The sequence below is a fragment of the Primulina huaijiensis genome, chromosome 14 (genome assembly GCF_012295235.1).
Source record: "Primulina huaijiensis isolate GDHJ02 chromosome 14, ASM1229523v2, whole genome shotgun sequence".
NCBI classification, from domain to species: Eukaryota; Viridiplantae; Streptophyta; class Magnoliopsida; order Lamiales; family Gesneriaceae; genus Primulina; species Primulina huaijiensis.
The window spans coordinates 19,661,572-19,677,710 of record NC_133319.1 but is presented as its reverse complement, the minus strand read 5'-3'; the positions used below and the strand labels follow the sequence as shown (position 1 = coordinate 19,677,710).

The following is a 16,139-nucleotide window of genomic DNA, read 5'->3' as shown; positions in this document are numbered from 1 at the left end:
ATATATACTTGAAACTCATCGAAACAATTTTCGAATCTATTTGCGACGGTCTGCGATTATAAACCGAATACGCTTAATTAATTGGTGATCATACAAATTACTCCAATTTTTGGGTTATAAATTGATACATACTTTGCTTAATGCTTTTAATTCATTAAAATTAAGATGCATACAAAAAATATATTTGAAGGAAGATTAAAACATAGATTCTTAAGTGAAATTCGAAATTATTCGATATATTAAAACAAAAAAAAGGGTGTTTCTGAAGTCATCAGTAGGCTCTTCTAATATGAGCAAACAGTTGATCTTTCTTTAAATACACTTCCATCTTCCGAAATTTTGGATTCCTGTCCATTAACCAACAAATATATATATTATCAGAATTAAACCAATAATCATACATATATAATTCGTGTTCGATAAATTTAACACGATCGGATTTTTTTTGTTTTTAATTTTTCTTTTTTAACTTGTCTTGAATTTTTTTTTTAAAAAAATTCAAGACAATCTTATTTGCAAAAAAAAAAAAAAAACACAGTTTAAACACGAGACGATATTTGAAACTGAAGAAGCCATCTAAGCACATAGTCCTACCCGTATAAAATATTTTAAAAAAATTGATAATTAAGAGTGTTTTTTAAAATTAAAATTTACGTAATCTACCAATTTTTTTCTTAATCGTCACTTGTTTTTTTTAATTAAAAAAAACTTTGATCAAATCATTGCATTAAAACTTTTAAAAATATCAAAACATGCATGCATGTCTCAAAAAAAATTATGAAAGACTTTGGAAAATTTGTCATTTGGTAGAGCAAACTGAGAAAATATAATATATAATTAAAGAGTTTTTCAACTTACATGTTAATCCATAATTTTATACTTCATCATTATAATTATAATATATTAAATGCACAGGAATATTATTATATATATTGACTCGATTTTGTGGGATATTTTGATAATAGAGACATTATTGGATATTCCCTTGCATGCAAGAGTGAACCCTAAAACTCCAAATGAAAGAAAAAAGAATGATGGACCAGAAAATAAAGTCAATAAATAATATCGAAACAAAAAGAGAATCCATCAACAAAATAAAGCTAAATAAAAAATATATATATCAACAATAATACGAACCTTTTTAATATTTCATCTGTAACTAGGAAACGGGACGTAGCCGGACTCGATTCGCCGGAGATCCTCCATCAGAATCTCGAAATGCCTTTTCACCTCCTCGGCTGACTTGCCGCCGCCCATGGCCCGAGCTATGTTGTGCCAGCGGTCGGGGGTGTCCTTGTCGAAGCGAGCCAATGCCTTCTCGAATAGTTTGTTTTCTTGGGGCGTCCACCGGGTTGAAGTCAGTGAACTTGAAGCCATGATATCCAAGAAAACAAAACTGATCGATATGCGTTTTGAATTGGGATCGGATGATTGTAAAAATGTTTGCATGGAGTGCCTTATATATACTGTGGAGGGAGAGGGGAATCTCTATTTTGGCTAAAAGTAATTGGAATGAGTGACTCGTCTGCACTACAGCCACAAGGTGAGTGGGGATCACAATTAATAGAGTACTTAATTGCAAGAGACCTTAGCTAGCAATTAAGTTTTCAACCTTTGTTTTGCAACATTACTTTTATTTTCGACTATTTTGATCCAATATGATGAAGTGACACTTGACAAGTTAGAAATTTTCAATATCACGTCAATATTTTTCAATGTCATATCAGCATATTAGTGTCACAACAGTATGTTATAGTGTCACATCAACAATTTGATCAGAATAATCGAAAATTAAAATTCAGTGTACAAAAACCAAACTTTAAAACCTTATTTGATGAAATTGCAAAATCATACAAGATAGTGCACAAACAAAAAAATTTATTTTCCCATTTTATTATCCATAAGTTGATAAAGATCAAATTAAATAAAGAACAAAGTTGGTCCAAATTCATATGGCTTTCAAAGTCTCTTCTTGTCTACACAAACTACCATATATACGTTTATGAGGTTCATGTAATTCTTGTAGTCAAATTAAATGACATAGTGGTTTTTCTTTTTCTTTCTTTCCATCTTTCATTTTTTCCAGTTAGTTTTCGTTTCTTTTTTTGTTTTTTTAATGATCATCAAACTTTAAATAAATTTAATAATGGACATTAACTATTTATATATTTTTTTGAGTCAAAATTTTTTTATATTTTTATAACATGTAAAGTATGAAAAAAGTTGGGCTTTATTAAAAAAAAGTTATAATATTAAAAAAAATAGAAAGTGTTAATAGCAAAAATATAGGGCAAATTACTTTTACGAAATGTCAAAAGAGCAGAAAGCTTAATCGAACACAAGATGTGAATATATTACCAATTGTAATATTGAGCGGCGAACTCAGTTATTTTAAACCATAAAACAAGTTGAACGTGATGTTTTGATTGCTCTCCCAACTCCCAATTGGACAATTTTTTCCCTCGTAATTTTTTGAAAAAATATTATTGAATATGGACTATTTCTACTTGTTTTGTGTACTTCAAATTTTTAGTTGAATGTCGAAAGGATTCTCCTAATATAGAAGGTCTCCTGTACAACCATCAAACAGATCATATTCGTCAAACGGNGTATTATAAATTAATAAAACCATTGTAAAAATGTGGCAAGTTGTAAAAGTAGTACAATCCGGGACTTACTGTCCCAGATTCAAATTTTATTATTATTTTTATAAACTTTTTTAAAAAAAAAATAAAAGGGATATCGACGATTGATTGTGCAAAACCGTCGCTATTGGCGACGGTTTAACAAAACATGTCGCTATTGACGACTGTTTTAACAAATACCGTCGCTAAGGCACGGATTCAAATACTCCGTGACAGTCTGCCACGGATTCTGAGTCCATGGCAGAAAACCACGGATGCAATATCCGTGACCCATTAACCCGTGACCTTCTTTCTGCCTATTTAAATGCGGTGATGCTCTTCATTTTATCACCGAAGCCGAGCAACTTAGGAGAAAAATTATTTCTTTCGATCACCGAGCATCGAACATTCTTTCCAGCACCGGTCTTCGATGCTCCTAAGTTGCTGGAAAGAATGTTCGATGCTCGGTGATCGAAAGAAATAATTTTGCTCCTAAGTTGCTCGGCTTCGGTGATAAAATGAAGAGCATCACCGCATTTAAATAGGCAGAAAGAAGGTCACGGGTTAATGGGTGACAGATATTGAATCCGTGGTTTTCTGCCACGGACTCAGAATCCGTGGCAGACTGTCACGGGTTATTTGAATCCATGTCTTAGCGACAGTATTTGGTAAAACCGTCGCAATTAACGATGGTTTTTGTTTAAACCGTCGCCAATAGCGACGGGTTTTGTTAAACCGTCGCCAATAGCGACGGTTTTGCACAATCAATCGCCGATATCCTTTTTATTTTTTTTAAAAAAAGTTAAAAAAATAATTAAAAAAATTTTGAATCCGGGACAGTAAGTCCCGGATTGTACTACTTTTACAAACTTTTACAATTTGACACATTTTTACAATGGTTTTATTAATTTATAATATTTTTAAAAAAAAACCCCTGAATTTTGTTGGATATTTTTTATAATAGTGACATTATTTGATATTCCCTTGCATGCATGAGTGAACAAACAAGAACCAAAAAACTCCAAACGAAAGAAAAAAGAATCATGGACCAGAAAATAAAGTCAATAAATAATATCAAAATTAAACAAAAAGAGAATCCATCAACAAAATAAATCTAAATTACAAGAAGTATCAATAATAATACGAACCCTTCAAATATTTCATCTGTAACTGGCAAACGGAACGTAGCCGGACTCGATTCGCCAGAGATCCTCCATCAGAATATATCTCGAAATGCCTTTTCACCTCCTCGGCAGACTTGCCGCCTGCCAGCGGTCGGGGGTGTCCTTGTCGAAGCGAGCCAATGCCTTCTCGAATAGTTTGTTTTCTTAGGGCGTCCACCGGGTTGAACTCAGTGAGCTTGAAGGATATGCGTTTTGAATTGGGATGATTGTAAAAATGTTTGCACGGGATGCCCTTATTTATACTGTGGGGGAAATCTCTATATTTGGCTAAAGTTGGACAAATAGTTCATTGCAAGAAGCGGTTTAGTTTGTGCAACGTGAAGTCATACTGGAAAACTTATTCGAAATATTGTGATTCAGAAATTTGAATATTATAAGATCGACAAACACTCCAAATCTCCTTTCAATAAATTTGTCTCGTTGATGATTATAAGCATGCTTCTTATTGTTAAAACACTATATAAGATCGAGCACGTGATGCTTTGCTAAATAACATTTAAATCAGAGTTTCGAATCGCATAACAAGCTAAACAACACGTCTCGAGTACTCTTCCAATATTACACTAGAAAGCGTGAACATTTAATTTAGATAGATATTGTATGGTGATTCTCAGTTTACAAGTGGGTGTAGAAGTAATATGTATAGCTACACTTACATAATATACTTACTACGATTTAATTAGCTAACTCTTACTGGTTGTTATATATATCTTTTATATGATATTTAACTAAGACAATTACTGCTTCCAACAATTTCTTTTCCAATAAGTAAACAACTTACGGATCGAATATGTGACTTGGCGTTAATTTTAATCACAATTTAAGATTTGTGGTCCAAACGAACTATCACCTAATAACTATTCTTTGATTTGATGATCGAAATTCCTTGCACAAAGCAAAAGGATTGGATCATTAAATATGATGATAAGGTCTCTTTTTCAAAGAATCAAGCCCGAAGATTTTTGAATCACTTGATAGCTTGTTATTGGGCAATAACTCGAGATTCGGACATTTTGGAATCCGACCCGCAAGAGGGTCCACCACTCGTAATTGGATTTGGTCCCTCCCAATTTTGGGTCATTTAAAAGAACAAATTCGTCGAATTATTCGAATTAATTAATGTGAACAAATGGGGGAAAATGGGGAAAAAACGAATGTCGCACGTTTGATGATAAGTCGATATACGTAAGAGTTTTTGAAGCCATGCAAAGGGAATCCTCTTCCCAATCATTGGTTTTAGGGTTTTATCCCATTTTATAATGCCATTCGACTTAAATTTAAAAATAAAGATTCAATGTGGTTTTATGGATGTTGAAGTTGTACCCATGGTTCTTTGTTATTTTTTTTTTTAAACATTTACAGGGATTTCCATTTTAGTGATTTTTTTGTCGAGTGCTGATATCATAGGATATGTAAGTAGGGATGACAACTTTCTCCATGGATTTGAGGCCCGCGGGGAAACGGGGACAGGGATCCCCGATTTGTTCGGGTTTGGAGAATTTTTTAAATCTCCGAAATAGTTCGGGACGGGTATGAATATATTTGAAACGAGGATGGAGGCGAGAATGAGAAGTTGATCCCCGCAGTTTCGGGTTTGAGGATTCCCCGAAACCGAAAAAGTGGAGATCGGGGCGTATATGGGGGTGGGGATGTAATTCGGGGACGGGAAGGGGATGGGGATGGCAAACTCCTCCCCCGCTAGATACCGAATTAGAAATAGTTGGCCCTGGAACAACAATGTTCAGCGTCATATCGATTTTTCTGTGCCAAAAAAAAAGTGCAAAAAAGTTAAGGCATTGTATTAGGACAAAATTTTTACTAACTAAAGGTTTGAAACCCTATTTAGACCAACTTATAGAATTTTCCCAATATTGACTACTTTTTGTCTCCAAAACACAATCAATTATATTTCCCAAAATATCACATCCCGTAATACCTTGATATTATTATTTAAAATATTAAGCAAAATAAAACTTAAACATAAAATCAAAAGATTAATTGACCCGAATTATGTTTCTAATCGACGGAATATTAATTTCTCCAACTCTTTTCAAAAAAAGTTTGCCTATTTTCCTTTTATCCGTACCATTTATTGTAATGTTGTTTTTGAATCTCTAGGCCCAACTTTTCTGAGGAAGCTCGGCCCACATATTATTTTGGGTGGTTTACTAGCCCATTTTTTCGGCCCAATAACAAATTAGATTGGTCATGAAATTAAAAACAAAATTGTAATAATCAATTTAATTCCAATACCACCTTCTTCATTGTATGCTTCTCTTCAAAGCAAATGATTGTAAAAAAATAGAGTGTGAATAACAATATTCTCTAGTTTAATTTTGATTTTGGATAGCTAATTAGTCATAATTGAGTATCGGTGTGCTAACTTTGTTTCTTTTACAATTTTATTTTATATTTTTGGTCGGAATATCAACATGACATCAAATAATATCAACATGACATCAAATATTACTCTCGCTTTGCACGTTATATCAGTATATATATATATACACACGTTTACTGAAATTTGACTAATTAGTTGATCAAATTTAAAATTATGTCAATTTTATAAAATTAATTTTTTTTTCATTTTTATTTTTGTGAATCCACTTTTAGAAAACTTGATTATGAATGAGTTTAAATTTACCAAAGGCCGTTAAGCACAACATGGAATAGTTAACAAATAATAAATTATTAATCGTGATTTCATTTCTATCTTTTGTAACTCTAATTTTAATATACTAATTGGATTGTAATTATCGAAGTATTATATTTTGTTTTGTGTGTACATTTCATTTAAAATATTTCTATTTATATTTTTAATGATTCATTATTTTAAAATTTTCATTTTCACCCAGAAAACTAATTTTTCTTTATTTTCTTTTGTTTTTTTGTTTTTAGCAGCTAAAATAACATTTCTAGTTCCGTTACAATCTAGAGGTGAAATAAAAGAATGACTAGATCTTGATCTATCATAAACAGAAGAGGACGATAATCTTCTTTGTTCATTATTAAACTGTATTTGAACAGATCCTTCATTATTTTGAATAATTTGCTGTAAATCCCTATTTATTATAGGATTTCTAGGAACAGCCTGTTCAATTATCCAATTTTCTGAAAATTCTATTTCTTCCCATTTTATAGATCTACGAGTTGTAATATTAGATATGTTAAAATTAGTTTCTATTAGAATTGTTTCATTTAATTTCTTATCAATTTTTTTACACATAGGATTCAGTGTAAACAATGGTTTATAATAAATACGATAACAGATACATATAACTTCTGTATCAAGAATATAATTATAAACATGAGTTTTAATATAGTATTATATATAATTTTAATATAATATACTGCAGCTTGTGAAAGTTGCTCTGAATTTCCGCCCGTAGATTAAAGCATTCAAAATCGTGTGGACTTTTTGTACATATCATATAATATATGGTCATGAAGCCGAGTGAAAATATATATACATTCATCTTTTAGATGTACAATTTGGATATGTTTCATCACATCTAATAGATAAGTAATAATAAATACGATTAGATAAGTAATAATAAACACGATGAGTGAACACGATATAAAAATATATAACGACTTTTGAGAATGAAACGAAGTCACCCAAATAAGACGAATAACCAATATCCTGGGAGTTAAATTCATTCCATTTTGTGGATCCATAATCATGAACATGGAAGTCTGCTGCTGTTTACCGGCTTGTTTGATTTATCTGCTGGTGTTTACACACTATTTTGTCGCTTCCACGGACTGTATCGATGATCATGAAGTTTACACGATCAAGGGTGATGTTTCGATAAACTGTGGGTCCAATGGCGTTTCCGCGGCCCATAATGGCAGGAAATGGGTCGGAGATGAGCATCCGAAGTTAAGATCCTCGCTGCAGTTGAATGGCACATCGACCACCTCGAGTGTCTCGATTACTGATGACATCCAGATTCCCTATAAAACAGCAAGAATTTCCCGTTCAGCTTTCTCATACACGTTTCTTCTCAATCCAGGTCAGAAGTTTATCCGCCTTCACTTCAATCCTACTGTATATAAAGGGTTCGAAACACGGACGGATTTGTTCGATGTTGTAGCCGGACCTTTCGTCTTACTTGGTAACTTTAGTGCTTCGCTGATGAGTGATGCGCTTGGTTTGAGTTACTTTACTAAGGAATATTGTTTAAATGTAGAAGAAAACCAACTACTGAACATTAGTTTCTCCCCTGCAACGAGTTGGTTGCGAGATTCTTATGCTTTCATTAATGGGATTGAGATCATCCCAGTGACTCCGGAGCATTCTTACTTTCATAGTGAGGATATTGGAGTACGAGTGATTGGGTATGAGTCTCAGTTGTTCTACATTGATAATGGAACTGCTCTAGAAATGGTTCACCGAGAAAAGGTGAGCTGGGATTCTGCCTCGCCGGATGACGATTTCAGCGACATATTTGGAACGGTTCCGAAAGAAAAGGCGAGAGTTCTGAACTGGAAAATACCGGTAGATGTGGGATTCAGGTATTTGGTCAGGCTTCAATTCTCCAATCCAGGACTAAAGATGATTGAGAAAGGCAAACTGAATTTCAAAGTCCTCATCGATGAAATAGTTGCTTGCACGAATATTGACATATTCCAAGAAACGGACAGCATTCTCTTGCTCAAGCATAACCATAGGGACTTTATAGTTATAATCAAAGGGCGAAAAGAAGATGGTAGACGTGATATCTCCCTCCAATCATATTATGAATTAATAGATGGGAATGGACCCTTTACGGGGTTTGAAATATTCAAACTGAGCAACCTTGACAACAGTCTTGGTTGCCCAAATTCCTTGCCTTCTAGAGGGGACTCACCATCCTGGACTTTCCAATCTCTGCTGTCAATTGTCGTGAATAGAAATGTCATTCAAACTGTTGTGATAGCTTTATCTTTTCTGGCAAACATCAACCTTCCTGAGCTGAGGAGAATTTTGGAATTTAACAATACAGAGGAGAGAAACAAGCCATCAGATAGAGCCGGACGATTCTGTCGTCCTTTTTTCACTAAACGAGATACAGTTGGGTACCAGCAATTTCAGCGATGCACTTGTAATTGGAAAGGGTGGATATGGAAAAGTTTATAAATGCCTAATCGATGGCGGGAGAGAAACTGTGGCCATAAAGCGATTAAAATTAAATTCTAAGCAAGGGGCACCTGAGTTTCTGGCAGAGGTTGAAACACTTTCTGAGCTTCGACATGTTAATCTGGTCTCTTTGATTGGCTACTGCAATGATCATGGGGAAATGATTTTAGTTTATAGCTATATGCCCAATGGAACTTTGGCAGACCATCTCTACAAACTTGAAAGGAATGGTAATGATTGTTCTTCTCTCACGTGGAAGCAACGTCTTGACATATGCATTGGAGCTGGTCGAGGACTAGATTATCTTCACACAGGACACGCAGTCATACATCGTGATGTCAAGGTTTCAAACATTTTGCTGGCTGAAAATTTCACGGCTAAGATTTCAGATTTGGGTTTGGTCAAACATGAAAACAAAAGCGATGCAAAGAGCCATGCTAGCACAAAAGTTAAGGGGACATTTGGATATCTTGACCCGAGTTACTTAAGCACGGGTAAGCTTACAAGGAAAAGTGACGTATATGCCTTTGGTGTAGTGTTACTGGAAGTATTGTGTGGGAGACCGGCATTAGACCAAAGAGTTTTAATGGATGAGCATATTCTAACAAAGTGGGCTCGAGACAAAATCAGTAAAGGAGAAGTTGATCTTATAGTAGCTTCAAGTTTGAAAGGGGAAATTTTACCAGATAGCTTGAAAACATTTGTACAGGCTGTTGAAAGATGCTTGGATGATGAGCCAAAGAAGCGGCCAACAATAGCTCAAGTTGTGGTGCAACTAGAGTTAGCACTTGCAGCAGGAGACCCCGAGATCTTTGACATCAAATGAGATAACAAGTGTTGCTCCTCATCATGATGAAGCCAACATAATAGTCAGTGGGCAACGAACATCGTCCTCCTCTAATGGGCAAACTATAACCTCTCATCCTACAGAACAATCTCGCAACAATGACGGAGCCAATGTAGTAGTAAATGGGTCACTAACATTGACTTCCCCTAATGATCAAACTATTAGCCCTCATTCAAGAAAACAAAATAGCCACGATAGCAAAGCAATTGTACTTTCCAGTAGGCAACTAGCATCGTCCTCAACTGGTGAGCGAACTATGACCACTCATGGAAGAGTACGAACTGGCCACAGTGATGAAGCGAATGTTTTCCGCAGTTGGCAACTAACATTGTCCTCCCCTGGTACAGTATCCTCACATCCTCTTAGAGCACGATCTATCTGTAACATGGATAATGGTTACCCTTCATCTGAAGGAAACCAGAGGAACACCCCAGAATATAGGTCATCATTCCGGCGGTCGTGGAAGGCATTTGTGAACAGATTTAAGTCCCCAAAGAAAAAGAAATTGCCAATACCAGGTATACTGTGATACGAAGCAGTAAATTTAGAAAAGAATAAAAAATGCTCATGATTTATTTCTTGTTTTGCTAACATTCTGATAAACAAAAGCGTTTATTCTTAATGTGTAAAATATTTGAGAATCGTTTTAAAGGAAGTCAAGGTTGAGTTAGACTCGATGGATCAGCCAAACTATAATAAAAAATGTCACTGGTGAATGTGCTCGTACTAATTAGATTTACTTAATGAAAGCTGGAGCCGGATTGCACATGTTTGATTGGAACATCATCGCATCTGCAACCAATCAGTTCGCCCCATCGTATAAGATTGGACAAGGTGGATTCGGACCAGTTTACAAGGTGAATTTTTCTAGTCAGACCATCTAATTTGTTGTTGCTCCATTTTGCAAGATAGATTGGTGAAGTAAAATTTCTGAATATTTCTACTGAGCTTCATAGTTATTGCCATGTGTAGGCTGTACTGCCTTCAGGAGAGACGGTCGCAGTTAAAAGGCTTTCAACAATTTCTGCAATGGGACACACTGAATTCGAAAATGAGATTCGTTTACTTCATAATCTCAATCACCGTAACATCATTAAACTACTTGGATATTGCCATGATGGTGAAGAAAGGATTCTGGTATACGAGTTCATGGAAAATGGCGGGCTGGGTGATTTTATTTTTGGTTGGTGATCTCATGTTCTGTTTTCCATTTCGTACTCTCTTTTGTATTGGAGAAATACTGATCCACTATGTTTTGAAATGATTTCTACACATACACAGATGAAGCACGACGAATCCAACTTCAGTGGAATCACAGGTTCAAGATTATCATGGGAATTGCTCGAGGACTTCGTTATCTTCATGAAGATTTAGGATCACAGATAATCCATAGAGATCCCAAGCCATCCAATATTTTGCTAGACAGCCAGATGAATCCTAAAATTTCCGACTTTGGACTGGCAAGATGTTTGGGAGAAGATCAATCACATTTGACAACAGCAATAGCCGGGACACTGTAATATAATACTTTATCCAACACCCCATCCCCCCCTCTCTTTCAATCATGGTTCACGCCGTCGAACGCGGCCATTCAAGAATGGACTCAACAGCTACCGAACAAAGTTCTAGGTTATATGTCACAGCGTGTTTTAAACAGAAAAAGTCAATTTTCGGGCAACTACAAAGCAGATGACCGCTGCAGAATATATATTTTGAATTTTTTTCCAAAAGTTTTAAAGAACGATTTTGTAAGAAAATCCAGGACGATCATCATGACCATTCTGTGAAATATCTATGGAACAGGAACAGTAGCTTCCGCAACGACGGCCACCTCGGTTAACCATGGTGTCAATATTAAATTTGGTTTGGAGTACAACCACAATTTTTTTGTGATGTGTGTTATAAATGTGCAGTGGCTACATCGCCCCAGAATCCATTGTGGATGGTAGATTTGCAACTACAACAGACGTCTACAGCTTTGGAATTGCTGTCTTGGAGATTGTGAGTGGCAAGCGAAATGTTGATCTTCGTCGTGAAGCTCAAGAGGACGCACCTTTGTTTGGCTTTGTAAGTATTAGATTAGTTAACAAAATAACATCGGTCAAATTGTTAATGTTTTTAAAAAAACTAACATTCTCAAGCGTATTTAGGATTAGTATTCAGGGGTTTAGTTAGGTATTGGTCATTTTACAACTTTTGGTTCAGATCATAGTCAAACTCAGGCTGCTTAAAACCAGTTCTTGATTAAGATATCTTACCACAAAAGCCTAGAAAATGGACATTGTTTTGTCATGTGCTTTTCAGGGATGGAGGCCGTGGGAGGACGGCAAAATATTAACTTTGGCAGATAACTCAATTCATGTCGATGTGGACGAAGCACTACGTTGCATCCAAGTTGGTATTCTATGTACAAGAGAAGCACATGAACGACCAACCATGTCCGATGTGGTCGACATGTTGGAGGGAAAAAAATTCCTCACATGACCACAACGGTTGGCGTCGTGTTTTTAGTCGAATTTTCGATATATATGTTGAGTTGTGAATAACGTTGTAATATGTTGATGCATTGTTAGAAATGGGTTGTGCTACTTTCATTGTAAGTTTAGGGAACATGACAAAAATGGTTATACAAATTGGTCTATTTTAGCTTTTGGTCTTATGAAGGCATCTATGTTTGGTTTTAATCCTACTACTTGTCTCTTTTTTGAACTCTTCCATATAATTTATCAATATTATTTTTCATATTTTTTAAAAAAATATGTTTGAACGAAAAGGCAAGGAAAATATGCTAAATTTCAAATTCTGGTTCATCATCTGGACTTTGTCACGATTGTGACATGGAATTAACTAACTTTATACATTTCCAACTCAAAAAGGGTGCATATTTAATACTATTAATTAAATACATTCAAAAATACTAGTATAAATTCTTCATGTACAATTAAATATATTATATTATAATATTTTACAAATGCGGATGAATTTGGATCAAAGTATTTAAAATTAATAATTGAAATAGATTTCAAAACTCAGTTAAAAGAATTTGAAATTTGTCTTTACAAATGGAAAAACAACTAAAAATCAAAGAAAATGAAATTCGAGTCGATATATTTAATCATCAGCGAAACAAGTTGCCCAGATCAAAATATTTAATATAATAATATTTAATAATTATAAATAAATAAAATAATAAGGATAATAATAATAATAATAATAGTAATAGTCATAACAACAATAATATCGGGAAAAAAAACGATTATATTAAATAGAATATTATTAATAAATAATTCAACAATAATAAAAATAATCATTTATAATAATAATAGATAAATATATAAAAAAAAATTATTGATAATTATAATAATTAATTTAATTTATAAAGAATAATAATTTAACATTAATAATAAATAGAACAATAATAGTCAATATTTGATAATAAAAATACTAAATTTTATAATATAATAATGATATTACCAAATAAAATATTTATTATTATTATTATTTAATAACAATAATTATTATAATAACAATAAATAATAACAATGATGATAGTCATAGCGAATAATTTGAGTCTCACGGCTCACCGTAGCGCGAACGCAGACTGCAATGGCGCGTGATAGTGCCAAGTCTGGGCAATCAAGCATGGCAATTGCTGGCATGTTTTAGCCAAAAAATATTACCAAAATAATCATTTGATAAACCGAACCTATTAACTTTGGATATAGGCCAAAGAAAATCTAGTCTTCCTCATCTTACCTATTTGGATCTAGCAAACCCCCACCAATGGAAACGGCACAATTGAAAGTGATCATAATTTTTTATAAAACCATACATGTTGGCAAAAATAGGGAGGTAATTCAATTAAATCCACCATTCTTTGAAATAAATCAACAGTAAAAGCAATTTTAACTCAATTCACATCTAGTCCAAAGAACTTAGGGGTTCACTTCAAGAAATGCATCATCCCATTCAGTCACAACGAATTGTTGAGATGTCCATATACTTCTGCCTTTGCCATTTCTATCATAATGCAGATTCGTCCCCTGCCTCTGCTATCCAATAAAGTTTTACATTTACGACTGTGGCACTGACGACTAGAAAATAGACTAATCCAAAAATGGTTTGCCGGATTTTACCTTTCCCGGGCACAATAATGATTGGCGCTATTTTACAATTATGGAAGCAATATTCACTTGTGCTACCCTGCAGGACGCTATAAAGAACAGGATGAAAGAAACGATAAGAACTCGATCAAGCATGTATATATGATGAAGGATGTGATTGTGAAAGCGATAAAAAGAGTAACGGATGAGAAAGACCTTTGAATCAAACTTCGGCCTCTGGTGCCTATCACCACGGCAGCAGGCTTCAACCTTTCTGCTTCCTTGCATATAATCTTTCCTGCATCTCCTTCCACGATCCTAGCTTTCGTCTTGACCTATTCACCCAAAAAATTTAATACTAATTGGCTTGTCACAGATATAAACAAATATGTAAATGCCATTCATGTCAGAAAAAATTCAAGGTGTTTCTTATTTAAATTTCAATTTTCAGCAAGTCACCATTATACAGAATCAATATGTTATGTTCTTTAGTGATTTTTCAAATAAAGATGCAATAAGCGAACGCAACTCATCCAATCAACAAGAACAATATGTGAAGTGGTCAGAGAAGACAATGATGAAAAATATCATATGAAACAAAGAAAATTTTCAATTCATTAATATATGCTTCTCTAAATTTCCATGGCCCAATCTTTCTTAGCTAAACCATCTATTCCCACAAAACAAACACAGAAATCTTGCCTAGAATAATCACCCACATCCATATGTCTCTCAAACATCAAGATATCAAAACATTGAGAACCTGAATAAATAACTCACCATAGCCACCTCAAGGGCCTCCACGGCAAGTTTCTCCATTAGGTTCTGTGTCATTTCATATACGATCTGGTTCTTAAAACCTTGCCGAAAAACATTAGTTGTGAATCAAAAAAAGTCATGAAACCACAAAAAATACATGCAAACTAGTAAGTTGGGGACCAAAACCAACAGAAGATAGCCGAAATCAGCCCAACACAACATTGAAACTCAAACAATTTCCAAGAAAAACAAGAACCGAAGCATACTGGAGATTGCATGCACGAGGTGAATCGTATCGGCGAGGCGGCATAAATGGGTGACTGCCCAATCAAACGCGTGCTTGCTATTTGGGCCATGATCCACAGCGATGATTATATCTCTCCCCCTTCTCCTCTCCCCGCTTTCCCTCTCCAACTCCGGCTCAGGCACAATCGGTATCAACGATGGCAGAACCACTTCTCTCCAGTTGTACTCTTCCTCTTCCTTCAGTGTCTCCATACCTTCCTCCCTTCCCTCCGGATCACAGCTTCTGGGATCTTTGGTATACGTCAAATCAACGCCCAGTGGGTGCAAAGATTGGATTTTTTTTCAAAGCCCCTTTGGACAATGGCGTGTCAAACTGAGATTACTTTTCCTTGTTTTACCCTTTTGGTAATCGGGATCCGAAAGGTGGACACCACCACACCGCACCGATTTTCCAATTTGGGAACTTTTTTATTTACACAAGTGCCCCCACAGGCCTTATCCGGCTCGACCACTAATATAGAATTTGTCGCCTGAAAACTGTGAATCCAACGACCAACCAAACTCAAATTTGAAGACCTTCTTCCATAATTTACCTTTCACATTCTTCAAACCGAATTGAACCCATTAAAACTTTTCATTAAGCTCATCTTAGCTGCTCAAATTCGAAACATCATTTTACGGCACAACCGTCCTCGAAATATATTTTTAAAAATGGGCAAATAAAAAATTGAATCCGATTCAATTCGAGTCAAAATCGTTACTTTCCGTATCAATTTAACTGAACTCCTAGAGTCCTGATTAAACTAATTGAACATTTTCGAAAATCCCAGTAAACAAGAAAGAGCATTTTACACACAACCACCTCCCAAAAAAATCAATAAAATAAAATAAAAATCGAGAAATTCAAAAGAGAAACCAGTGGGAAAAAATTAAAATCAATGGAGCAGATCGAATGGAGAGAAGGTGCTCAGGTAACAAGAATGGATTAGATAGTTTATCCTCAGTAATCATCAGATTAACGAGATTATATTTAAAACATCATCATCGCACCTACTCTTTTCACTCACGCGTCCTCCATTAATATAAATCAAAGTGCGTGTTTTATGCGTGCGCCGCATAATTGATATGAAAAAAGGAGAAATCTTGAAGCCGCTAGGGATGGATGCTCTGGATTTGGGCTGAATTTATAAAACGAGTGAGCTCTGGAGGGAAAACTCTTTTCATTAACGAAGCCCTAATCTATTTGAGAAAGGG

General features: G+C 34.8%; 2 protein-coding genes, 1 non-coding gene and 1 pseudogene across 4 annotated transcripts; 1 reads left to right on the top strand and 3 right to left on the bottom strand.

Moving 5' to 3' along the window:
- Window positions 1-149: 149 nt before the first annotated feature.
- LOC140957688 (protein RADIALIS-like 3) lies at window positions 150-1,442 on the bottom strand. The gene is made up of 2 exons (XM_073415027.1): window positions 1,138-1,442; window positions 150-347 (listed from the first exon to the last, which is right to left on the bottom strand). The coding sequence occupies exon 1, from the start codon at window positions 1,375-1,377 to the stop codon at window positions 1,150-1,152; it is 228 nt and encodes a 75-aa protein (XP_073271128.1). The 5' UTR covers window positions 1,378-1,442; the 3' UTR covers window positions 150-347; window positions 1,138-1,149.
- A 5,962-nt stretch (window positions 1,443-7,404) lies between these two features.
- On the top strand, window positions 7,405-12,356 carry LOC140957691 (putative receptor-like protein kinase At5g39000; annotated as a pseudogene).
- Window positions 12,357-13,565: 1,209 nt separating this feature from the next.
- LOC140957094 (universal stress protein PHOS32) lies at window positions 13,566-16,018 on the bottom strand. 2 transcript variants are annotated; one of them, XM_073414202.1, is made up of 5 exons: window positions 14,906-16,018; window positions 14,661-14,740; window positions 14,097-14,215; window positions 13,914-13,990; window positions 13,566-13,829 (listed from the first exon to the last, which is right to left on the bottom strand). In XM_073414202.1, exons 1-5 carry the CDS (start codon window positions 15,135-15,137, stop codon window positions 13,801-13,803), a joined length of 537 nt encoding a protein of 178 aa, XP_073270303.1. In that variant the 5' UTR covers window positions 15,138-16,018; the 3' UTR covers window positions 13,566-13,800. The 2 variants fall into 2 exon arrangements, with proteins under 2 accessions (XP_073270303.1, XP_073270304.1); XM_073414203.1 differs by having other exon boundaries at window positions 13,566-13,826.
- LOC140958133 (small nucleolar RNA U30) lies at window positions 15,851-15,934 on the bottom strand. The gene has a single exon (XR_012171729.1). It is a non-coding gene; the product is annotated as a small nucleolar RNA U30 (small nucleolar RNA).
- Window positions 16,019-16,139: the final 121 nt, after the last annotated feature.

Bases quoted from the DNA above. Each gene is read 5' to 3' on its own strand.
- LOC140957688 (XM_073415027.1), bottom strand. From the start codon at position 1,377: ATGGCTTCAAGTTCACTGACTTCAACCCGGTGGACGCCCCAAGAAAAC.
- LOC140957094 (XM_073414202.1), bottom strand. From the start codon at position 15,137: ATGGAGACACTGAAGGAAGAGGAAGAGTACAACTGGAGAGAAGTGGTT. The intron at 14,216-14,660 runs GTGAGTTATTTA...TTGGGTGAATAG, and splicing joins AGGCCCTTGAGGTGGCTATG to GTCAAGACGAAAGCTAGGAT. The intron at 13,830-13,913 runs GTAAAATCCGGC...TTTATTGGATAG, and splicing joins CATTATTGTGCCCGGGAAAG to CAGAGGCAGGGGACGAATCT.